This window comes from Bufo bufo, chromosome 9 (assembly GCF_905171765.1).
Source record: "Bufo bufo chromosome 9, aBufBuf1.1, whole genome shotgun sequence".
NCBI lineage: Eukaryota > Metazoa > Chordata > Amphibia > Anura > Bufonidae > Bufo > Bufo bufo.
Window position 1 is genome coordinate 226,507,036 of NC_053397.1, and position 27,085 is coordinate 226,534,120.

A 27,085-nucleotide genomic window follows, 5' to 3' on the forward strand; every position below is an offset into this window, starting at 1 on the left:
ATACTCCAGAGCTGCCCTCACTATTCTGCTGGTGCAGTCACTGTGTACATACATTACTTATCCTGTACTGATCCTGAGTTACATCCTGTATTATACTCCAGAGCTGCACTCACTATTCTGCTGGTGCAGTCACATTATACTCCAGAGCTGCACTCACTATTCTGCTGGTGCAGTCATTGTGTACATACATTACTTATCCTGTACTGATCCTGAGTTACATCCTGTATTATACTCCAGAGCTGCACTCACTATTCTGCTTGTGCAGACATTACATCTATGGACTTCCTTTTGCTGAATGAAGCAGGAGACAGATTTTCTGCAGTTTTCAGATCAAAGTTTTTATTTCTCATTGTTTGTATAAAACTTTATTTCACTTTCATTCCGATTAATGTGAATGTAAGAAAACAATACATAAAAATAAATACATTTTCTATAAATAAAACATAAATAAAGTTATTATGCAATGGCAGAACAACAAAAAAAAAGAAGTTAATTTGTGGGGCCCGTACCATGAAACTAAGACAACACTTCAAGTAGCAGCCTGAACTCCGCCGTCCTCTTCTCAGCAGAGGTCCGATATGTAGCGTGTAAGTGGGGGGTGCATTAAAGTGCTGTGATTATATTGAGCTCCACTTAACCCTTATACAGGGAGCTCAGGATTCACAGATTTAACCCTACGCCTCCAGGGTCTTAGAGGACGTCGTGTTACATTTAGTGAGAAGTTAAAGATTCTGATGTTTTTTGCTTACAGCAGCAAAGTCAACCAAAAAAAAGAAAAAAAGGAAGCCTTTGGTAGGAACGTAGTGCAGTGTGTGGGGGAGGGGCCCGTGAGATTAGCTCCGCCCTGCAGTGTGCAGCCTCCATCGGACACCCCAGGCTGAAAGTTTTGCATCATGCCTGTATACAATTCCATTCATACAATCTGGGAATTGGTTTGTTAAGCAATCACCAAATTTGCAAAGCAGAACAGGAGGGGGCGCTACAGGGTGTCAGAGGGTGCCCCCCGGCCAGTGACAGCGCTGTGAACAGACTAGATGGAGGCAGATCCTGTCACATGGCATAAGGCGGATGTTCCAGCATAGAAAGCTAAAGATTCTCTTCCTGGTGATACATTGTTGCAAACAACAAACAAGGGAGAACAAACGATGACCGATCCAATATGGGCAATGTCACTTAACCCTTCAGGTGGTTGGTGGCCCCCAGCAGCTGGCTCCATTGTGCCAGTGACCCCTGATGGATGGGGCGGGGGAAGGGCGTCAGGCACAATAAATAAGTTTCACAGAAACAGAGGCAGCAAGTCAGAGGCTTAACCGTCGGAGCGGATCTGATTAATCCTCTTGTGTTGGGCTCAGTAAGTGAGCGTGCCGCCTGAAATCCACTGATCCTATGACTTGCGCCAAGTATGCAGTAGGGGCGTCACACATCCACCATTAAATGTGGGCAGCAGTGCAAATCCCATAACCTTATTGTCCCATGTGGCAATTCGTGTAGGACCAAGTGAAGGCAACGTCAAGAATTCAGCTACAGATAAGAGATTTTGCGTTTCGAGCACCAAAAAGCTCAGTGGAGCCTTGGATTGTGGAGTCACAGGGTCCAAGTCCCCCCCAGATAAGACTCTACCCATAACCCACAAGTCCAGCCACTGCAACAGGATGATGGCAGCTACTGGCATTACCAGCTCCATGGGTGGGCGCAGGGTCTACAATTCGGCCTTCTGCTCCAGCAGCTTCAGCGTGTACTTCAGGCGGTGGTACATGTCTGCCGCGCAGCCGCTCTCCACCAGGGAGCTGAGCAGGAAGGTCTGGGAGCTGCGGTCTCGGCTGATGTAGGTGAGAAGGTAGAGGTCCTGAGGTTTGCTGAGGATCAGCTTTGTGTGGTCGTTGTAGAAGTTCACCTAAGGGACAAGGAGACACCATCAGAACCCGAGGCTGGTAGGGGGCCTGCACGCATCGCCTATAACAGGGTCACTAAAGGGCCCTCTACCAGAATACAAGTTATCCTCTTTCCTGCTGGGAGGGCGGGAGTCCGACTCCATCCCCCCCCCAGATACGAGACCCCAGCCAGGAGCTGAATGGAGCAGCCGCCCAGGCACCATCTCATCGCCATAGACTGAATGGAGCCACAGCGAGCACTTCACTTCTCCTGGCTGCCGTCTTGCAGATGTAAATATAGGGACAGAAGACCCACATTCAGAACAGGGGGGTTGGTTCCTGAAGATGTTCGTTATCCCCTATCCAGAGGGCAGGGCATGACTTACAATTACAAGGAAAAGCCCTCCATGCATTTCATTCTGAACCATGTTAATCTGCTTGAAGTCAGGGAAACAGTGGTTCCATAAGAGGACATTCAAACCCCATCTTTAACTGCTCCTATTAAACACAGCTGATGGGCTGGTTACAAGGCATCCGTGCAAGAGAACCAACAGGTTGGACTCAGATTCCTGTTTAGCTCACACACTGTAACAAACCCTCAGCATGCATCAAGGACCATTCTGCAATGGAGGGCAGACATACAGCGCACGCTGCCCCCTGGGCTCACCTGGAGGGTGCCATTGTTGAAGAGCATCAGCAGGGCATGTTCGGTCTTCACCCACTGTAGGAGCAGCAGCAGCGGCCGGCTCCCCTCCTCCTGACACGGCAGATCTCCCCCCTGAGGGCACAGGAATGTGTTAGTCAAGTGTGAAGTTCTTTGCAGCCAGAAGATTGAGACGTGAATGGCAGCGATCCAAGTGTTAAAGGGGAGTAAGGGTGGCGAGGAGCCTCCAGTGTGAAGCCTGCACTTCCATAGGAACTGGTTATGTCACATTCCTGACCTATGAACACCAGAAACTGCCGACACCAGGCAAAACGGCAACTGCCGACCGCACCCAAAGCTGCCTCGTAGTCAGGGAATCCCTATTATGGGAAATCAGAAATGCATCATGGGCCATCCTAGATCAGTGTGGGGGAAATGGCCTAGGGACTCCCCCCTCTGTACTCTGCTGCAGGGAGTCCCTAGGCCATTTCCCCCACACTGATCTAGGATGGCCCATGATGCATTTCTGATTTCCCATAATAGGGATTCCCTGACTACGAGGCAGCAGAGTACAGAGGGGGAGACTACTGACACCCTGCAGAATGGCAACTGCCGACCGCACCCAAAGCTGCCTCATAGTCGGGGAATCATCCGAAGTGCAGCACCAGGGGCCATTATACAGCACCAGGGAGATCTTTCACCATTTGAGGCGCTTTGCACCCAAACATCTGGTGTCTCTGATCTACGGGCTGCTCCAGGGGAGAGATGATGCCATATCTGACCTTCCCTTTGTGAAGGCTTGGGAACGTGACTTGGGGAAATCTTTTCCTACTGACATATGGGAGAAGGCATTTGAGATATCCTTTAAATCATCAATAAGCAGTAGTCTTCAGGAGAAGAATTTTTAAATTATGTCCAGATGGTACAGGACTCCGGTCCTACTGCACTCTTTTTTTCCCTTCTTGTCCTAGTTCCTGTTGGCGATGTGGCCAGGGGGAGGGTAACATGTCTCATATCTGGTGGTCCTGCAACAAAATCACTCCATTTTGGGAGGCTATTAATGATCTATACCAGTGTTTCCCAACCAGTGTGCCTCCAGCTGTTGCAAAACTACAACTCCCAGAATGCCTGGACAGCCTTTGGCTGTGCGGGCATGCTGGGAGTTGTAGTTTTGCAACAGGTGGAGGCACACTGGTTGGGAAACACTGATCTATACGATATGGTTTGTGGCAGTTCCTCCAGATGGACTCTGGAAGGCGCTTTGCTTTCTATGTTCCCTAGCACTTTATCTACCCTGAAAAAGGGTCTTTTGAGGTTCTTTGTTCAGGCTGCACGTCTGGTTATCCCTAGATTTTGGAAATCCACGCGTGCCCCTCTCCCTGGGGACTGGCTCTCCACTTTTGAAAAAATATATAGAATGGAGGAACTTTGGGCGGAAGACATGGGCAATACTAATAAGTTCCTGAAAATCTGGACTCCTTGGATTCTATTTAAGGGTTCTCCTGATTTTATCACGTGGCTGAACAGGGGGTCGTCAGTCCCCAGGGAGATTGCACATCCCATTGGATCTTAACCCACATGTACTCGGCACGCCTTAACAAATTTTATTTTACATAGTCCTTTCTACCTCGACTTGTCAGTTCAGGGATCCCCCCCTGTTTTCCCCCCTGTGTCCGGTCTTGTTTGTCTAAATTTGTTATGTATCCTATGTAGGAGCTCTTGATACCTCTTTCCCACAACTGGGTCTTTAAGATGCTTTTATTCTGATGTTGGGATCATATGTTATTTCTTTGCTCATATCCATGTTCACATGGTTTTTGCATACTTTTACTGTGACCATCTACCTGTATGATGATATTCTATTTGGTCCTGATTTATGTTCAGGCTATCCTTAAATGTAATGTGTTTATTTTGGCTCTTGATAATAAAAGTATTTGAACAACATTATACAGCACCAGGGGCAGGTAGACTAGTGACTCCCTGCAGAACAGATGAGGCCATTATAAAGCAGTATGGAGGGGGAGACCAGAGACAACCGGCAGCACTGAGGAGGAGATAACGGTATACAGGAGATACCGTGGTAATAAACAGCAATATCAGTTTTAGTTACAGTGGGATGTTGTGACGCCATGAAGCAGTAGAACGATGCAGGAGGTTGTGATGACACCATTGCTGGTCTCACACACAGCGGGATGATGTAGGCACGTGACCACATCATCCTGCATCGGGGAGAGTCAATTAAGGCTCTGCGGCCTGAAGACAGAAGCCTGCAGGCGAGCATGTATGGGACTACTTCTCCAGCAGCACTCTCTACTGCGGGACAGATGCAACAGTCGTGGTTGGTTTCTCCAGGCAACAGCCTTATGGCACCTCCGCACTTCCTCTACTTTGGGGGGGGGAGGGGTGTAGTAGTATATATTGGGTCATTATACTAGAGGGAGAGAGAATTATATCAATGGAATATTTTTGATATCGCCTACCCCTACTGGGAACACAGGGCTGTAGGAATTAGTGATGCAGTGCAGAGTCCAGGTGAACAGCTTTGCATACGTTCTGCTGCCCATGATGTAAATCTGATATTTGAGATGCAAATTCAGAGCATTCAAATCACTCAGTAAGACGAAGACCAACACCAAGTCCTCTCACAAATGGCTGATGCCCCCTCCCCTCCCCCCCAAACACACCTTCATGAGGTTCTTCTCCATGTAGGTGGCAAAATACTGCAAGATGCTCATCTGGCCCTGAAGCTGCTCCGGGACGGCTGAGGCGGGGAACACATAATGGCGGCTGTTTGTCAGGTTGTAATGGACGTTTCTGTGGAAAGAAAGAAACCAGATGATTAAACAAACTATTCCCAGATAGTTCTTAGAGGGCACGTCCAGCCTCTAGCCACCCCCCAAACAATTATATGATCACTTTCGCCAGCAACCTCTGGCACTCTAGCCGTTTGTGAAACTACACCTCCCAGCATGCACACTTGCTCAGCTCCCATAGAAGTGAATGGAGCATGCTGGGAGTTAGTGTCACAACAGCTGGAGAGTCAGGGGTTGCCGACATGGTGGCATGGAGAGGGGGCTGTCTACTATATGGGGGCTGTCCACAATGCTAGGGTTCAACACCTACCCATTAATAGGAGACAGAAGAGTCAGAAGCTCACCTGCGACTGGCTGGTAGAACCATGTGGGTGCCATTGTTGAAGAGCACCCCAATGCTGCGGTTGGACAATTGATACCCAAATCCGTACTTATTGGAATAATCGACCCACTTGGACACCCACATGAAGTCTTCATGTCTGGAGAGCGGGATGGGCTTCCCTTCACCTGCAGGGACACCAGAATGGGTCAATTAACAATCCCATTCATAGGGCTGTGGGCAAAATCCTGGGGACCAGTATACAGGGTAGTCACCTGTCGGCATGGAAGACAAACAGTCCTTAAGAACCTCTAGAGCCGTCTCCATAATTCCAGACGCAGTGACACAATCTTCAAAACCTGTGAGGAAGTGAGGAAGCCGGAGCGATCAGAGACCCCATTGTAAAGAAGCATCACAAGCAGCGGTGCACAGAAGACGCCGGCACTTACCGTCACTGCTGACCAGGCTCCCACGGATCGATCTGGACACAGATTTCCCAGAAGCCTCTTCTGTCAAGGTCTCCACTGGGCTGCCGCTGAGGGCATGACCACTGACTGGGGCAGCCTGCAGGTAGAAGATGGGGCACAAGGTTAAGGGGTGATCAGACCTTACAGCAGCCCAATGCGAACCCTGGACATCAGATGATTACAGCATCCAGAAGGTTATTATGGTGCATTATGTACATGACAATGTGAAGAACGTAAACTCAGCGTCCACATATATACATCACTACCCGACAGGATGAAGACATTGATGTGGATGGTGATTTGGACCTACACAAGATCCACTGCGGTAATTCACCGAACCACTAAGAGCTGCAGCTTCAAGTTGTCAGATCTCAGCACAGGACCAGCATGGACAATAAACATCATGAATTTATCCAAGTCACATAGGACCACAAATGGTGGGAGTCTTTAAATGAACCTTCTGACTGACAGGACTCACCTCATTTCCCTCCACAGTTTTATAGCTGAGCTGTCGACAGATGGAAGTTTTCATCAGACCCGTCACCAGCTTAGATATGTCTTCCTTCTCCTCGGAGGAACATTTCTTTGCTGCAAAGAGAACCAGATATTTGAGTTTCCAGATGGCGCTGAATATTCAGCAGTTTCAGGTCTCAATCAGTGCAGTGGAAATGGGGCATCGATACTGAGGGACTCATAGGATCTGCAAAAAAATGAGGGTGCAAGGGAGTATTCAGAGGAGCTGGAAGGGGGGGGGGGTGAAGCAATACCAGGCGTGACTGCCGTTACCAAACACTGCAGTGGTAAAAGCAAGAATTGTGCAACAGACTGACACTGGTAGACGTGGTGGTGCAGGAGCCCCTCAATGCCAATTCCAGGAAGCAATGGAGTTACCAAACCCATGATAGCAGGCGGGCGACAGGTCCAATTTCACCCTCATTACCTTTTGACTTTCCTTTTCCAAACAAGCTCTTGGCGACTTTGGTGAGGAGGCTCTTGGCAGGGTTGGGTGGGTGCAGCTCTGGGACCATCACACAGCTACTTGGAGGCAACTTTTCTGGGGTGTAACCCTGAAAGAAAACACAAGGGTTAATATCTTTCCTACTGTCAGCAGCCCGAGTGACTGAACACCATGCGGAGGGGAGAAGATACCTTGGAGAAGAATTCATGCTCAATGATTTGGTCGAGCGTCAGCCGCTCACTAGGAGTGCGCTTCAAGATGCCCAGGATCAGCTGCTTGGCAGAGGACGAGAGGCAGGCTGGTAAGGTGTACTTCACCTGCTTGATACAGCGGTAGGTCTCCTTTAAATCGGATGTCTCGAAGGGTGGAGTGCCACAAAGCAGCGTGTACCTGGAAGGAACAAGGGTCATTTCATAAAACCATTGACACCCTACACATCTCATGCAATACACAGTCCCAGGAGGCATTTCTGGCAGCTGGAGGGGCTGTCCGCCTGATGTTTCCTGCATCTTCACTGACGTCTATACAAATCTCATGCATTAAGATAAAAATGGGTCAATTAACCACATGAGAAACAGACATTAGGAACATTTACTCCCCACAGGTTAGAGCGTCATCTCAGCACATGGGCCAAGTGACGCTTGCACTCCCAGGGGCAGCGGACAGTCTGTGCACTGGAGGAAGCAGAGCAACACCACAGATTTCCTGTGTGACACTAAACAAGATGCAGCAGAATGTTCCAGCAATGCTGGCGGCTGCTGCTCCCCCGCACAATGCAGAAGACTTTCCTTTCCCTTTTAACAGCCAATAAAGAGCTGCACCTACATGACGCATCCCAGGGACCAGACGTCCGACTCCGGGCCGTGACCGTGCCTGTGGAGAACTTCAGGGGCCAAGTAATTCGGGGTCCCACAGATTGTTCTAAAAGACCAAAAAGAACAAGTTACCATATAACTATATACACAGCAGCTGCATCCAGTAACACCCTCCCCAGACACTACTCACCCCATCCCCCCCATCCTACATCCTGTGTCCAATCCCCCTTCCCCCATATAATGCAGTTTGTATCCTGTGTCCCCCAGGCACTAGACACTCACTTCTTCCTGTGTTCCGGTGGCTCCAGCCTTGTCGCCAGCCCGAAATCACCAACTTTCAGCTCCATGTTGTCACTGATGAAGAAGTTTCCTGTAGAGAGAAGCGGCAGATCAGCACCAGCCACACAGCGCGCCGCTACAGTTGGCGAGACGGCAGAGCGCCATACGTACCCAGCTTCAGGTCCCGATGAATAATTCCCCTCATGTGCAGATACTTGAGGCCAGAGATGATCTGCTTCAGGTAGTACCTGACCTCGGGCTCCAGCAGCGTGTGACGCGCCTTCCAGATATGTGCGAGAGACTGCAAAAGACACATTCACTTACTGAAGCAACAAAACCTCAAAACCTCAAGCCCCAGAGGCAAACAATCCACGCGGCCTGTGCAAACAACTAGCATGAAACAATGACAAACATGACAGTTTGCATCCTGTCACACAGTAACGCTGCTGCAGCTGCTCCTCAACTAGTTGGGGCCCAAGATGTAGGCTATAAAACCAGCATAATCTGAGGTCCACAGTCCTGACACCCGTCTTCTCTGTAGACTTTAGGTGGCGGCCATGAATCAGGGCTCACAGCAGGTGGCTCTAGGTAACATCTGTACAGAGTCCGGAGGACCCCGGGGCCACAGAAGAGCTGGGATTTATTTTTGGAGTCTGAGAGCAGCTGCTGTGAAGCCTCTTTGTAGTGGGGGACGTACAGCTGCCTGCAGCCCGGGTTGGGTTACATATTTCCACAGGGGTGGGGGCCATGTACATGTAACCTGCACAAAGGGGCAATTCTAGGAGCGGCCCCTCTCATCCGGCAGACTCCTCTGCACAAAGCCGACAGCTGCCTCAATGCATCTGAATAGAGCCAACCACCGCGCTGGAGAAACCGTCCGTGACCGGAGCACAAGGCCACAGCCGGGCGGTATAAAGACTAAAGTGCGCAGTGCAAAGAACAGCGCCCCCACAGGAGGAGAACGTACAGCCGTCAGACACCCGCTGCACGTTAAGGTGACGTTTTCTCCATAAAACTTGTACTTACTTTGCGACTGCAGATCTCGAGGAAGATGTAAATGTTCTCAGAGTCTTCAAAATGGTGGGAGAACTTCACGATGTGTTTGTGATGAAGCTGCTGGTGAAGGTCGATTTCATTCACAATCTGAGGAGAGAAAGCAGAAGGTTAAGTATAATGTGAACGAGCAGAAGACTCCTTTAATCCGGCAGTCCGATGCAGAGAACGGCAGATGCCAGATTAAAGGAATTTTATGGTCGGCTGTAGAGGTTGATTCTCTGGGCTGTAAAGAACGTAGATTTAACGCCTCAGCGCATCGCAGGCGTCCTCTCATCCACAGGGGTGTCGGCCGCAATAAATGAATTACGATGTTTAGTGGCGGATTCCTTTGAACATCCCTTTGTCCTATAATTGCCGTCACAGACGCTGGGCTCCTGACAAGCCCATGAAACCGGCGCTGGGCTCCTGACAAGCCCATGAAACCGGCGCTGGGCTCCTGACAAGCCCATGAAACCGGCGCTGGGCTCCTGACAAGCCCATGAAACCAGCGCCGGGCTCCTGACAAGCCCATGAAACCGGCGCTGGGCTCCTGACAAGCCCATGAAACCGGCGCTGGGCTCCTGACAAGCCCATGAAACCGGCGCTGGGCTCCGCATTCTGAACTTTATGCTATTAACCCCTTCCTGGCCAACATGGGAGGCAGCTGGCGGCTCCATACAGGGTTACCAGTATTCTCGGCATCCATGTTGGCTCGCTATAGCGACATTCACCTTTTCACGTTGATGAGGTTTCGCCACGCGACTGTGTGGAACGACTTTCACAGCAAAGGTTTTATTGGTGGAAACTTCAGTCATTTCATAGCATCGAGCGAATCCTCCCTGCAAGATGAAGGACATTTATATTGTAAAGGGTTAATACAGTTAGTACAATACACTAACAAAAGACCTTCAATTCACTGACAGCAAGACCTTTTGGAGAACTGAAGTCTATCAATCATAGATCAGGTTTTGGCGCCCCCTTATAACCAGGGAAGGGTGCGGAGTCAGGGACGAGCCGCAGCATCCAGACGTTAATCAATGGCCGAGCTTAAAATAACAGTTTGACCGCAGAGCTTCCTCTGAGACATTTATAGCCTTATAGCCCCCCCCCCCCCCCATAAGTGATCGCAGGCCCCAGCTACAACAATGGAGGATGCTGCAGACAACGCGCCGATTGATAACAGCTGCTCGGTCCACTGCTGCAGAGTGCGGATCACAGCGGACGGGGCGCAGGAAACACCGCTGCGCAGCCACCATGTGCTCTAATGCCGGGCCTGTCCCTTTAATGGCCAATGTCAGTATAAATGACAAAGCCGGTTGGATCCGGGGGGGGGGCAGCTCAAAGCCACGGACGTCTGGTGAAGACCCCACAACTGGTTGCAGATTTCTGGACCTACACGGAGCGGGCTGTAAGGGCAGAGTTCGGCACAGACTCCCAAAACGCTCGTCTCCACCGAACTGGAGAAGCTGCTTGTTAACGGCGATAAAACTAAATCCCGAGTCAACATCAGGTTTTTTCCAACACAAAAAAAATAAAAAAATATATAAAATAATATCCATCTGAACCAACCCCAACTCAGCGCAGACCTCGTGCATCAGCAACACTCCACACTATGAGGCAGTAGTATCATCCTCCACATCAGGAGGCAGTAGTATCCTCATCATCCTCCACACCTCGCACTCAGAAAGGCCGTGACTCAGACCTTTGCCCTCGATCACACAGTCTAGTAGTGTCAGAGCCTGCCAGCTGAATGCCAACCGTGCCCGTCACTGCGAACACCAGGTGTGAACTGCAGGAACCGTGCCAGACCGGGGGCACCACCTGCGGGTGCGCCGACCCCGAGAAGGTGGGGGACATTATCATCCAGGCATCACAATACCGCACAGTACACAGGAGCCGCTCTGCAGCACTCGCCCGGGGGCTCCTCCGGCTCCTGCAGGGGCGCATTGATATTCCAGACCCGTCCCCACTGGATGAGGGACAGCAGAGCGACGTCACACACCTACAGCAGTGCACTTCAGTCATACTGGGACTTGTAGTACCACAGCAGTGGTCCATCAGTGGCCCCGACCTCTAGTGTAATACAAGGGCCACACTATGTAGGGCAATAGGGGCTCAGAAGATACCACTATGAAGAGAGGAGGGGGGTATAGAAAACAAGTTTACTCAAATCTCTAAGCTATGGGGGAAGGGGGGGTGCAGAGACTGGGTTCAGGGGCACCGTCATAAATAACAGGGTTCATCCCCAGTCACACACACACACTGGGGTCTTCTCCTCCTCCTCCAGTCTCACACACACACACACACACTGGGGTCTTCTCCTCCTCCTCCTCCTCCAGTCACACACACACACTGGGGTCTTCTCCTCCTCCTCCTCCAGTCACACACACACACACTGGGGTCTTCTCCTCCTCCTCCTCCAGTCACACACACACACACTGGGGTCTTCTCCTCCTCCAGTCACACACACACACACACACACACACACACAGGGGTCTTCTCCTCCTCCAGTCACACACACAGGGGTCTTCTCCTCCTCCAGTCACACACACAGGGGTCTTCTCCTCCTCCAGTCACACACACAGGGGTCTTCTCCTCCTCCAGTCACACACACACACACACACACACTGGGGTCTTCTCCTCCTCCTCCTCCAGTCACACACACACACACTGGGGTCTTCTCCTCCTCCTCCTCCAGTCACACACACACACACACACTGGGGTCTTCTCCTCCTCCTCCTCCAGTCACACACACACACACAAACTGGGGTCTTCTCCTCCTCCTCCTCCAGTCACACACACACACACAGGGGTCTTCTCCTCCTCCAGTCACACACACAGGGGTCTTCTCCTCCTCCAGTCACACACACAGGGGTCTTCTCCTCCTCCAGTCACACACATATTGGGGTCTTCTCCTCCTCCAGTCACACACACATTGGGGTCTTCTCCTCCTCCTCCAGTCACACACATATTGGGGTCTTCTCCTCCTCCAGTCACACACACACTGGGGTCTTCTCCTCCTCCAGTCACACACACACTGGGGTCTTCTCCTCCTCCTCCAGTCACACACACACTGGGGTCTTCTCCTCCTCCAGTCACACACACACTGGGGTCTTCTCCTCCTCCAGTCACACACACACACTGGGGTCTTCTCCTCCAGTCACACACACACATTGGGGTCTTCTCCTCCTCCAGTCACACACACACATTGGGGTCTTCTCCTCCTCCAGTCACACACACACATTGGGGTCTTCTCCTCCTCCAGACACACACACATATTGGGGTCTTCTCCGCCTCCAGTCACACACATATTGGGGTCTTCTCCTCCTCCAGTCACACACACACATTGGGGTCTTCTCCTCCTCCAGTCACACACACACATTGGGGTCTTCTCCTCCTCCAGTCACACACACACATTGGGGTCTTCTCCTCCTCCAGTCACACACACACATTGGGGTCTTCTCCTCCTCCTCCAGTCACACACACATTGGGGTCTTCTCCTCCTCCTCCAGTCACACACACATTGGGGTCTTCTCCTCCTCCTCCAGTCACACACACATTGGGGTCTTCTCCTCCTCCTCCAGTCACACACACACTGGGGTCTTCTCCTCCTCCTCCAGTCACACACACACTGGGGTCTTCTCCTCCTCCTCCAGTCACACACACATTGGGGTCTTCTCCTCCTCCTCCAGTCACACACACATTGGGGTCTTCTCCTCCTCCTCCAGTCACACACACATTGGGGTCTTCTCCTCCTCCAGTCACACACACATTGGGGTCTTCTCCTCCTCCAGTCACACACATATTGGGGTCTTCTCCTCCAGTCACACACACACTGGGGTCTTCTCCGCCTCCAGTCACACACATTGGGGTCTTCTCCCCCTCCAGTCACACACACTGGGGTCTTCTCCCCCTCCAGTCACACATATATTCCAGGGGGCTCTCACCTTGCCCAGGGTCCTGCCCCTCGTATAGCTCCGTCCTGTCAGGGGGTCAGTGATGACCTTGCAGGGGCTCGGCTGCCTAGGCCGGAAGGACTCCGGTTTGGGGGTGGCCAGCAGAGTGCCGGGGTACTGGTGTGCCTGAATATGATAAGCGGCCTCCATGCTGCTCGTCTCCTCCGCCGCCCGCAGCTCATCTACCCCGCCCGCCCGGCTGCAGCTTTATGAATGAGAACGACGTGACGTCAGACGCATGCGCGCCGTCCTGGGGGCGGAGACAAATCAGAGACACGTGTCTCCTGCCTCCTCCTGCTCCGCGCTCCTGGTCGACAGGCCCCGCCCACCCGTATACCCCGTTGTCAGTGCCAGACTGCCAGTATATAATATACAGCCTCATACCAGTATATAATATACAGCCTCATACCAGTATATAATATACAGCCTCACACCAGTATATAATATACAGCCTCACACCAGTGTATAATATACAGCCTCATACCAGTGTATAATATACAGCCTCACACCAGTGTATAATATACAGCCTCACACCAGTGTATAATATACAGCCTCATACCAGTGTATAATATACAGCCTCACACCAGTGTATAATATACAGCCTCACACCAGTATATAATATACAGCCTCACACCAGTATATAATATACAGCCTCATACCAGTGTATAATATACAGCCTCATACCAGTGTATAATATACAGCCTCACACCAGTGTATAATATACAGCCTCACACCAGTATATAATATACAGCCTCACACCAGTATATAATATACAGCCTCATACCAGTGTATAATATACAGCCTCATACCAGTGTATAATATACAGCCTCACACCAGTGTATAATATACAGCCTCACACCAGTGTATAATATACAGCCTCATACCAGTATATAATATACAGCCTCATACCAGTATATAATATACAGCCTCACACCAGTATATAATATACAGCCTCATACCAGTATATAATATACAGCCTCATACCAGTATATAATATACAGCCTCACACCAGTATATAATATACAGCCTCACACCAGTGTATAATATACAGCCTCATACCAGTATATAATATACAGCCTCATACCAGTATATAATATACAGCCTCACACCAGTATATAATATACAGCCTCACACCAGTGTATAATATACAGCCTCATACCAGTATATAATATACAGCCTCATACCAGTATATAATATACAGCCTCACACCAGTGTATAATATACAGCCTCACACCAGTGTATAATATACAGCCTCATACCAGTGTATAATATACAGCCTCACACCAGTGTATAATATACAGCCTCACACCAGTATATAATATACAGCCTCACACCAGTATATAATATACAGCCTCATACCAGTGTATAATATACAGCCTCATACCAGTGTATAATATACAGCCTCACACCAGTGTATAATATACAGCCTCATACCAGTATATAATATACAGCCTCACACCAGTATATAATATACAGCCTCATACCAGTATATAATATACAGCCTCACACCAGTATATAATATACAGCCTCATACCAGTGTATAATATACAGCCTCACACCAGTGTATAATATACAGCCTCACACCAGTGTATAATATACAGCCTCATACCAGTATATAATATACAGCCTCATACCAGTATATAATATACAGCCTCACACCAGTATATAATATACAGCCTCATACCAGTGTATAATATACAGCCTCATACCAGTGTATAATATACAGCCTCACACCAGTGTATAATATACAGCCTCACACCAGTGTATAATATACAGCCTCATACCAGTATATAATATACAGCCTCATACCAGTATATAATATACAGCCTCACACCAGTATATAATATACAGCCTCACACCAGTATATAATATACAGCCTCATACCAGTATATAATATACAGCCTCATACCAGTGTATAATATACAGCCTCATACCAGTGTATAATATACAGCCTCATACCAGTGTATAATATACAGCCTCACACCAGTGTATAATATACAGCCTCACACCAGTATATAATATACAGCCTCATACCAGTGTATAATATACAGCCTCATACCAGTGTATAATATACAGCCTCACACCAGTGTATAATATACAGCCTCACACCAGTGTATAATATACAGCCTCACACCAGTGTATAATATACAGCCTCACACCAGTATATAATCTACAGCCTCATACCAGTATATAATATACAGCCTCATACCAGTATATAATATACAGCCTCATACCAGTATATAATATACAGCCTCACACCAGTATATAATATACAGCCTCATACCAGTATATAATATACAGCCTCATACCAGTATATAATATACAGCCTCATACCAGTATATAATATACAGCCTCATACCAGTATATAATATACAGCCTCACACCAGTATATAATATACAGCCTCATACCAGTATATAATATACAGCCTCATACCAGTATATAATATACAGCCTCATACCAGTATATAATATACAGCCTCACACCAGTATATAATATACAGCCTCATACCAGTATATAATATACAGCCTCATACCAGTATATAATATACAGCCTCATACCAGTGTATAATATACAGCCTCATACCAGTGTATAATATACAGCCTCATACCAGTATATAATATACAGCCTCATACCAGTATATAATATACAGCCTCATACCAGTGTATAATATACAGCCTCACACCAGTATATAATATACAGCCTCATACCAGTATATAATATACAGCCTCACACCAGTATATAATATACAGCCTCATACCAGTATATAATCTACAGCCTCATACCAGTATATAATATACAGCCTCATACCAGTGTATAATATACAGCCTCATACCAGTGTATAATATACAGCCTCACACCAGTGTATAATATACAGCCTCACACCAGTATATAATATACAGCCTCATACCAGTGTATAATATACAGCCTCATACCAGTGTATAATATACAGCCTCACACCAGTGTATAATATACAGCCTCATACCGGTATATAATATACAGCCTCATACTAGTATATAATATAAAGCCTCACACCAGTATATAATATACAGCCTCATACCAGTATATAATCTACAGCCTCATACCATTATATAATATACAGCCTCACACCAGTATATAATATACAGCCTCATACCGGTATATAATATACAGCCTCATACTAGTATATAATATAAAGCCTCACACCAGTATATAATATACAGCCTCATACCAGTATATAATCTACAGCCTCATACCAGTGTATAATATACAGCCTCATACCAGTATATAATCTACAGCCTCACACCAGTATATAATATACAGCCTCATACCAGTATATAATATACAGCCTCATACCAGTATATAATATACAGCCTCATACCAGTATATAATATACAGCCTCATACCAGTATATAATATGCAGCCTCACACCAGTGTATAATATACAGCCTCACACCAGTATATAATATACAGCCTCATACCAGTATATAATATATAGCCTCACACCAGTATATAATATACAGCCTCACACCAGTGTATAATATACAGCCTCATACCAGTATATAATATACAGCCTCATACCAGTGTATAATATACAGCCTCATACCAGTGTATAATATACAGCCTCACACCAGTATATAATATACAGCCTCATACCAGTATATAATATACAGCCTCACACCAGTATATAATATACAGCCTCACACCAGTATATAATATACAGCCTCACACCAGTATATAATACACAGTCTCATACCAGTATATAATATACAGCCTCACACCAGTATATAATATACAGCCTCATACCAGTATATAATATACAGTCTCAAACCAGTATATAATATACAGCCTCATACCAGTGTATAATATACAGCCTCATACCAGTGTATAATATACAGCCTCATACCAGTATATAATATACAGCCTCATACCAGTATATAATATACAGCCTCATACCAGTATATAATATACAGCCTCACACCAGTATATAATATACAGCCTCAAACCAGTATATAATATACAGCCTCATACCAGTATATAATATACAGCCTCATACCAGTATATAATATACAGCCTCATACCAGTATATAATCTACAGCCTCATACCAGTATATAATATACAGCCTCACACCAGTATATAATCTACAGCCTCATACCAGTATATAATATACAGCCTCACACCAGTATATAATATACAGCCTCATACCAGTATATAATATACAGCCTCACACAAGTATATAATATACAGCCTCACACCAGTATATAATATACAGCCTCACACCAGTATATAATATACAGCCTCACACCAGTATATAATATACAGCCTCACACCAGTATATAATATACAGCCTCATACCAGTATATAATATACAGTCTCATACTAGTATATAATATACAGCCTCACACCAGTGTATAAAATACAGCCTCGTACCAGTATATAATATACAGCCTCATACCAGTGTATAATATACAGCCTCACACCAGTATATAATATACAGCCTCATACCAGTATATAATATACAGCCTCATACCAGTGTATAATATACAGCCTCATACCAGTGTATAATATACAGCCTCACACCAGTATATAATATACAGCCTCATACCAGTATATAATATACAGCCTCATACCAGTATATAATCTACAGCCTCATACCAGTATATAATATACAGCCTCATACCAGTATATAATATACAGCCTCATACCAGTATATAATCTACAGCCTCATACCAGTATATAATATACAGCCTCACACCAGTATATAATATACAGCCTCATACCAGTATATAATATACAGCCTCATACAAGTATATAATATACAGCCTCACACCAGTATATAATATACAGCCTCACACCAGTATATAATATACAGCCTCACACCGGTATATAATATACAGCCTCACACCAGTATATAATATACAGCCTCATACCAGTATATAATATACAGTCTCATACTAGTATATAATATACAGCCTCACACCAGTATATAATATACAGCCTCGTACCAGTATATAATATACAGCCTCATACCAGTGTATAATATACAGCCTCACACCAGTATATAATATACAGCCTCATACCAGTATATAATATACAGCCTCATACCAGTATATAATATACAGCCTCATACCAGTATATAATATACAGCCTCATACCAGTATATAATATACAGCCTCATACCAGTATATAATCTACAGCCTCATACCAGTATATAATCTACAGCCTCATACCAGTATATAATATACAGCCTCACACCAGTGTATAATATACAGCCTCACACCAGTGTATAATATACAGTCTCATACCAGTATATAATATACAGCCTCACACCAGTGTATAATATTGTCACGAGGGTATCAAGAGCCACGTCTGACTCCGTTATACCCGGGGTCAGGAGGTCGCAGCGGGTGGCTGCGCGCTCTATGTCTAAAGATCACGTTGTTTCTTAGTGATTGTTTTCTGTGTTTGCCTTGCTATCCTTTTTGTCTCAATCAGGGATCCGTAGCTTCTCCTCCTCAGCTGTTTCTTGTCTGCCACTCCCAACCTCCTTATATTCTCCCCTCACACTTCTCTAGTTGCCAGTTATAGAGCTTCCTGCCTGGACATCTATACTGACCCACTGGAGTGGTGAATCCTGGTTGTCGTTCCTGTGTGCTTCCCTCTGGATCCCTGTTGGGCTTCTTGTTGTCTCCTGTTGTCGCCCACCTGGGATTATATGTTGAGTTTGTATTGTCTGTCCTCCCCTTGGTGTTTTCTCTTAGAGTTAGTGGTGCGGACTAGTGTTCCCACCGCCCTGTTCACTATCTAGGGCTCAGCTCAGGGAAAGCCAGGGCTTTAGGCACGTGATCGGCGTACGGGTGAGGAACCCGTCTAGGGACGTCAGGGCAGCCAGGCGCCAGCCGCTAGGTGAGTCAGGGGTCACCATCTTCCCTCTCACTTGGGCAGGGCCTTCCTCGTTCCCTCCCTCTGCGTCACGTATGTGATAGCCACGCCGACCGTGATAAATATACAGCCTCACACCAGTATATAATATACAGCCTCACACCAGTATATAATATACAGCCTCACACCAGTATATAATATACAGCCTCACACCAGTATATAATATACAGCCTCAAACCAGTATATAATATACAGCCTCATACCAGTATATAATATACAGCCTCATACCAGTATATAATATACAGCCTCATACCAGTATATAATATACAGTCTCATACCAGTATATAATATACAGCCTCACACCAGTATATAATATACAGCCTCACACCAGTATATAATATACAGCCTCACACCAGTATATAATATACAGCCTCACACCAGTATATAATATACAGCCTCACACCAGTATATAATATACAGCCTCACACCAGTATATAATATACAGCCTCACACCAGTATATAATATACAGCCTCACACCAGTATATAATATACAGCCTCACACCAGTATATAATATACAGCCTAACACCAGTATATAATATACAGCCTCACACCAGTATATAATATACAGCCTCACACCAGTGTATAATATACAGCTTAACACCAGTATATAATATACAGCCTCACACCAGTATATAATATACAGCCTCATACCAGTATATAATATACAGCCTCATACCAGTATATAATATACAGCCTCATACCAGTATATAATATACAGCCTCATACCAGTATATAATATACAGCCTAACACCAGTATATAATATACAGCCTCACACCAGTATATAATCTACAGCCTCATACCAGTATATAATATACAGCCTCATACCAGTATATAATATACAGCCTCACACCAGTGTATAATATACAGCCTCACACCAGTGTATAATATACAGCCTCACACCAGTGTATAATATACAGCCTCACACCAGTGTATAATATACAGCCTCACACCAGTATATAATATACAGCCTCACACCAGTATATAATATACAGCCTCACACCAGTGTATAATATACAGCCTCATACCAGTGTATAATATACAGCCTCACACCAGTGTATAATATACAGCCTCACACCAGTGTATAATATACAGCCTCACACCAGTGTATAATATACAGCCTCACACCAGTGTATAATATACAGCCTCACACCAGTGTATAATATACAGCCTCACACCAGTGTATAATATACAGCCTCACACCAGTGTATAATATACAGCCTCACACCAGTATATAATATACAGCCTCACACCAGTATATAATATACAGCCTCACACCAGTGTATAATATACAGCCTCACACCAGTGTATAATATACAGCCTCACACCAGTATATAATATACAGCCTCATACCAGTATATAATATACAGCCTCACACCAGTATATAATATACAGCCTCACACCAGTGTATAATATACAGCCTCACACCAGTGTATAATATACAGCCTCACACCAGTGTATAATATACAGCCTCACACCAGTGTATAATATACAGCCTCACACCAGTATATAATATACAGCCTCACACCAGTATATAATATACAGCCTCACACCAGTGTATAATATACAGCCTCATACCAGTATATAATATACAGCCTCACACCAGTGTATAATATACAGCCTCACACCAGTGTATAATATACAGCCTCACACCAGTGTATAATATACAGCCTCACACCAGTGTATAATATACAGCCTCACACCAGTGTATAATATACAGCCTCACACCAGTGTATAATATACAGCCTCACACCAGTGTATAATATACAGCCTCACACCAGTGTATAATATACAGCCTCACACCAGTGTATAATATACAGCCTCACACCAGTGTATAATATACAGCCTCACACCAGTGTATAATATACAGCCTCACACCAGTGTATAATATACAGCCTCACACCAGTGTATAATATACAGCCTCACACCAGTATATAATATACAGCCTCACACCAGTGTATAATATACAGCCTCACACCAGTGTATAATATACAGCCTCACACCAGTATATAATATACAGCCTCACACCAGTATATAATATACAGCCTCACACCAGTGTATAATATACAGCCTCACACCAGTATATAATATACAGCCTCACACCAGTATATAATATACAGCCTCACACCAGTATATAATATACAGCCTCACACCAGTATATAATATACAGCCTCACACCAGTATATAATATACAGCCTCACACCAGTATATAATATACAGCCTCACACCAGTGTATAATATACAGCCTCACACCAGTGTATAATATACAGCCTCACACCAGTGTATAATATACAGCCTCACACCAGTATATAATATACAGCCTCATACCAGTATATAATATACAGCCTCACACCAGTGTATAATATACAGCCTCACACCAGTGTATAATATACAGCCTCATACCAGTATATAATATACAGCCTCATACCAGTGTATAATATACAGCCTCACACCAGTGTATAATATACAGCCTCACACCAGTGTATAATATACAGCCTCACACCAGTATATAATATACAGCCTCATACCAGTGTATAATATACAGCCTCATACCAGTGTATAATATACAGCCTCACACCAGTATATAATATACAGCCTCATACCAGTATATAATATACAGCCTCACACCAGTATATAATATACAGCCTCACACCAGTATATAATATACAGCCTCACACCAGTATATAATATACAGCCTCACACCAGTATATAATATACAGCCTCACACCAGTATATAATATACAGCCTCACACCAGTATATAATATACAGCCTCACACCAGTATGCAGCTGCAGATATTTCTGCACGGTTTTCGAGTCCGCATTAAGGCCTCATGCACACGACCGTTGGGCGGCCGTGGCCGTATTGCGGCCCGCAAACGGCAGGTCGGCAATCCACGGCCGCGTGTGACGCGCATCATGGATGCGGGCCCATTCACTTGAATGGGTCCGCGATTCCGGAGATGCGGAACGGAGTCACGGAACACCAGAAGCACTACGTTGTTCCGCACCGCAAATAAATATGCCATTTTGCGGTGCATACAGACCACAGACCCATTCAAGTTGATCCGGCCCGCTGCACGGATGTTGCCCGTGCGTTGGGGACCGCAATTGCAGGGTGTACACAGCTGGCAGCCATGGATTTCCGACCCGCCGTTTCTGGGCCGCTCAAAGTGCTCAAGAATTTCATGGGGAATGTGACTTTTTACTAAAACAGTCAGCTGTATAAGCGGAGGGGACATAACGTGGACAGTGGCGGCGCAATCTGGCCGCCATGTTGTATTATGTTCCCCTCCCCCCAGCTAGAAATGACTGGGCCCCACAGCAAATTAATGAATGGGGCCCCCCTCCCCAGTAAGTTTTTCACATCCCCTTCCTTCATGCCGCCCCCATTCCTGTGGCCGGTAAAGGTCGCTCTCTCAGGCCCGGCCCGGCCGCTGTTCCATCCGTTTTCTACACCGTCTTTACCGTCACTGTATATAATGTCATTGTGTAATACTGTTAAGGGGCTCTGACTAAAGCCTTTATTCCTCCTCCTCCTGGATGGGCCCCTTCTGGGTCAGGGCCCCGAAGCAGCCGCTGTATCCAGTTGTAGACTGATACATGTGACCTGCGCTGATACATTGTAACAACCTTTTCTGGACAGGAGATGCACTTGTGCTGCTGATGTATAGTATTGAAAATAACCCTTCATTGACTGCAAGCAGAGGTCTTCACAGTGATAAAGAATAAAAAAAACAAATTTCCTTACACATTCGTAGAAATTGTAATTATACAAAAAAAATACAGATTTAGTTTTTACTTTTGAAGTCTTTTTTTCCAGTAAATTATCAAGAAGAGGAAGCACAGAATGAGTGACTGCAGGATCCGACTACACAAGGATTGTTTGTGGTCTGTAACCATGGACACGCATTGACCTGCACAGGAGCTGCGAACACGAAACGGTAGGGGATTTTTCATGGTATTTTTTACATTCTAGATGTATTGCCCTTTATGTTTATTCACAGAAGACTTGATTATCATTATCCATTGCTTCTATGGAGATCGGATTTAATCAACTGAATTGTTCATTCAGTTTTTGGGGGTTATCTGGGTGACCCCTGAATCAGATAGCGCTGAGGCAACTCAGCCGCAGAACATAATGGAACTGAACCGGTTTACGACACAACTCACAATTTGCTGCGAACCCCAGAATCTCAAAAAATGCTAAACTTCTGTGACCCCATTGAGTTCCATAAGGTTCTGCGGCGGCAGTGCTGCACAGCGGTGTCTGGTCGTGCGACGGTTATGTCCTGCCATGTGGCCTAAGGCCTCGTGCACATGAACTTTTTTTTTTCCTTTTACCGTTCTGTTTTTGTGTTCCGTATACGGAACCATTAATTTAAATTGGTCCGCAAAAAAAAAAAATAATGTACTCTGTATGCTTCCGTTTCCGTATTTCCGTTCCGTTCAAAGATAGAACATGTCCTATTATTGTCCGCATAACGGACAAGGATAGTACTGTTCTATCAGGGGCCGGCTGTTCCGTTCCGCTAAAAACTGAATGCACACGGACGTCATCCGTATTTTTTGCAGATCAATTTTTTACGGACCGCAAAATACTGAAAAAGCCATACGGTCGTGTGCAACGGGCCTTAATCCACAGACACCGCTTGAATGTGTAAAGTCGCCCTCATTGGGGCATGTATGGGTTGTGCACTCCAAGGGTTAATATTGGCCGCCATGTTGACCCCTGTGGTTGTAATCATTCTGATTTAGTAGACATGAGAAAGCAGCAGAGGAATGTGACAAAATCCCATAACCTCATCCTGCAAACATCCTGGGAAATCTTCATGGCCTCCTGACTGTGTCCCCTCCGCTGTCCGACTGTCCGTCCGCTCCAGCGCTGAGACTTTAGGACTTTGTGTTTGACATCTGCAGGTGAAGTATTGCTGCATCCTCCATTACAATAAAGGGGGGCCCCACATTAGTCTCCCCGCAGCCCCTCTTATTCATTTTCATGGTGAATTATTAAAAGGTCAAAAAATATTTGATGATATTTTACAAAATGAGTTAAAACAATACTAATAACAATGTAACCTGTAACGGAATCCAATGGAATTAGTCGATTCTGCTGGCAGGTGATGTAACGTCTGGGGGGTGCATCCTTTGGTTTGTGACCGCGCTCATTGGTCATCCATGAGTAGTCAGTGGGTTTCAGTGGAAATGCAGGTACATTGAAAGGCAGGGAGCGGGTAGTGGCAGGTCTCGGGGGCGTTGGTGTCACCTTGTCACCTTCCTCTCGTTTATCGCTCACTGGTCACAGATCCGGTTTCTAAACCTGTTATTTCAGTTACTGGACATTTTTTGTGACGCTTTTTAGGCAGAAACTTCTCATTTTTTATTCCAGTGAAGGGAAGATTTATCAAAACTGGTGTAAAGGAGAACTGTTAGTCGCCCAGGGCAACCAATCGGATTCCACCTTTAATTTCTCACAGCTCCTTTGGAATCTGATTGGTTGCTCTGGGCAACTAAGCCAGTTCTCCTTTACACCAGTTTTGATAAATCTCCTCCATAGTCTTCACACTGTGATAAGGGGTCACATCTGCGCACTGGATCCATTATGGCGGGCGGTCATGATTGTGACATTGCATAGTACTAGGATGCACGTACTCTGCACCCTCAAGGGCCACTCACAAGCACGGGGCCACAGAAGCTTAGGGAGACCTTCCACGCCTTGGTTAATTCCAAAACCTTCACCGAGGCTCTGGGCACGGTGCACGATATTCATGGCCAGGGGCAGATTGGCCATAGACCCTACAGGAAAATTTCCCAGTGGGCCAATGTCTGGGAGGGCCACCTGTAACGCCCCACTAGGGGGCATTACCACTCTTTACACCCCATCACTATCTTTAATGGTGTACCCTGTGTAATCCTGCACATTTATTGCCATGTCCTGTATAAGGTGTATATGTATTTCCTATTTTGCAACTGTTAACATGTAATGTGCCTGGTCTACCAGCAGATGGCGGCAATCTTGGCAGAGTCAGTTTTCCTGGACCATTCCAGTCCTCTTTAGAGAGGGAGGTGTTAGTTAGGAGTGAGAGCAGCCCCTGCCAGGGGAAGGCTGTGTGCCAGCCAGCAGAGGAAGGCTGTGTGCCAGCCAGCAGAGGAAGGCTGTGTGCCAGCCAGCAGAGGAAGGCTGTGTGCCAGCCAGCAGAGGAAGGCTGTGTGCCAGCGCTTCAGAGCCAGGAGGAAAGATTCCCTGGATAAAGATAAAGCTAAAGATACAGAACAAGATAAAGACAGAGTCAGACTACAGAAAGATAAGTTGCAGCCTACAGCAGAAGAGGAAAAGTTCCTATTTAATTTAGTCAGCATAGCAGAGCTGAAAGAGTGACAGATGTAGCAGAGCCAAAGGTGTTTGCCTGCAAATAATGCCAAAACCTGCTGATAGCCAAGATGAAGTTGGAAGATTGTTCCTTGATGGAAGTTTATGCAAAGTAAAGCTGTGTTCAACGTTAATACAAGTATGGACTCAAGTTATTTCACCCTCGTCCTCACCACCTAACCATTTCAGTTGCACTGCTGTAGACGACTATGCCTGGGGTTCCAGGTTATCCAGGTAGGAGCACCGTGACAAGTGCAAAGGCCACAACACCTAAGAGACATTTTAGGCAACCCTCATACCACCCTAGCATTCCTACACTGGGTTCCACCACCACCTACTTAGGGGGACCTAGTCCCTCATTGCTGAAATGCAACTGGCGTCACAGCAAACTTTCAACCCATCCATGACATCTTAAAGGGACCCATTGGTTGACGTCGCACCCAGTAGAGCGCTGCACACCCACCTCATGGCTGCAAGCTGGCTACATAATGATCTGTTTCTCTGCTACTCACCGGGCAGCAGCCGCAGGTGATCGACGTCCTCAGAACAGCCCTACAGTTGAATCCTGCGGCGCAGGTGGCAGTATTTTGTGCCGCACTGTGGTATTTGGTTCAGCTGGGGAAGTACGGTATATTGCTCTGCCCCATTGTACTGCTGGCTCTGCCTAATTATGTTGCCTTCCATCAATTTGGACCCGCCTGCAACATGGGGCCACTTTTAAGTTTTTTTCCAGGGCCACTTTTAGTTCGCAGTCAGCCCCTGTTCACGTCTCTGTGTAGAGCGGACTGAACACCAACCCACAAGCCCGATGTTTGCACGGGCCGCCATTCTAGAGCCTGCAGTATTTTAGTCCAACTTTTGTGCAAGATACATCCATTCAAGCCAATAAGTGCACAATAACAACGGACGGCAGACAGGCGCCATCAGCGTGCATCTGTGAGCGTGCAGAACACGGACTGGTCTGAAAGAGCCTTTACAGTTGTCATCATCAGAGCCAGGTGAACGTTCAGGTGAGTCAGTGGGCTCCAGGGGCCACTTTGGTTCCTGACCACATGGTCTTGATTGTGGTGGCCCCTGGTCGGCTGCAGTGCAGATGGGGCTTTAAGCTTGAATACATTCATGTTCTTGGCGTGTTATTAGGACCTGATCCTCGGCGCTCGTCTCCCTGTATAATAATCCAGGGCGTAGGAAAACTGGGTGACGTTCACTGTGGGAGCCGGCCCGTGCACCCAACTATTATTATCCTCGTGCCCAGAAACAGAGGAGTCCTGGACTTTTTAAGGGGGATTTTATTTTAGAGGGGAATATTCAGTACAGTTTGTCAGCCTCTGAATAAGGGAAGATGGAGTGCAGCCACCGTCTGTGGAAATCAGGGACACCAGTGAAGGTCCTGGGAGGGGAAATCCGGTCCGACGAGGTGGGTGAGGCTGAAACACCAAATCTACAAAGAAAAGAATGAAAGTTCTACAAGCAGCTATGGAGGAGGCCCTGCAGGACCCTTAGGCTATGTTCACACACAGTGGATTAGATGTGGATTGTGAGACCAGAATCTGCACCAGGTACAATACAAAACCCACATGCTGCGGGACAAATCCATCAGGAAGATCGCTCGGCGTCTGGTTCACTCCCCTGCTGGACAC

The 27,085-nt window shown here is 46.5% G+C and overlaps 1 protein-coding gene across 1 annotated transcript; it reads right to left on the reverse strand.

Moving 5' to 3' along the window:
- Positions 1-322: 322 nt before the first annotated feature.
- PLK3 (polo like kinase 3) lies at positions 323-13,348 on the reverse strand. Its single transcript, XM_040408176.1, has 15 exons — positions 13,148-13,348; positions 9,932-10,039; positions 9,192-9,308; positions 8,337-8,466; positions 8,169-8,256; positions 7,897-7,992; positions 7,263-7,461; positions 7,054-7,180; positions 6,592-6,701; positions 6,096-6,210; positions 5,922-6,005; positions 5,672-5,834; positions 5,199-5,328; positions 2,539-2,649; positions 323-1,894 (listed from the first exon to the last, which is right to left on the reverse strand). The coding sequence occupies exons 1-15, from the start codon at positions 13,304-13,306 to the stop codon at positions 1,700-1,702; spliced, it is 1,932 nt and encodes a 643-aa protein (XP_040264110.1). The 5' UTR covers positions 13,307-13,348; the 3' UTR covers positions 323-1,699.
- Positions 13,349-27,085: the final 13,737 nt, after the last annotated feature.

Bases quoted from the DNA above. Each gene is read 5' to 3' on its own strand.
- PLK3 (XM_040408176.1), bottom strand. From the start codon at position 13,306: ATGGAGGCCGCTTATCATATTCAGGCACACCAGTACCCCGGCACTCTG. The intron at 6,211-6,591 runs GTGAGTCCTGTC...TTCTACCTGCAG, and splicing joins AAACTGTGGAGGGAAATGAG to GCTGCCCCAGTCAGTGGTCA. The intron at 1,895-2,538 runs GTGAGCCCAGGG...CTTGTCCCTTAG, and splicing joins TCAACAATGGCACCCTCCAG to GTGAACTTCTACAACGACCA.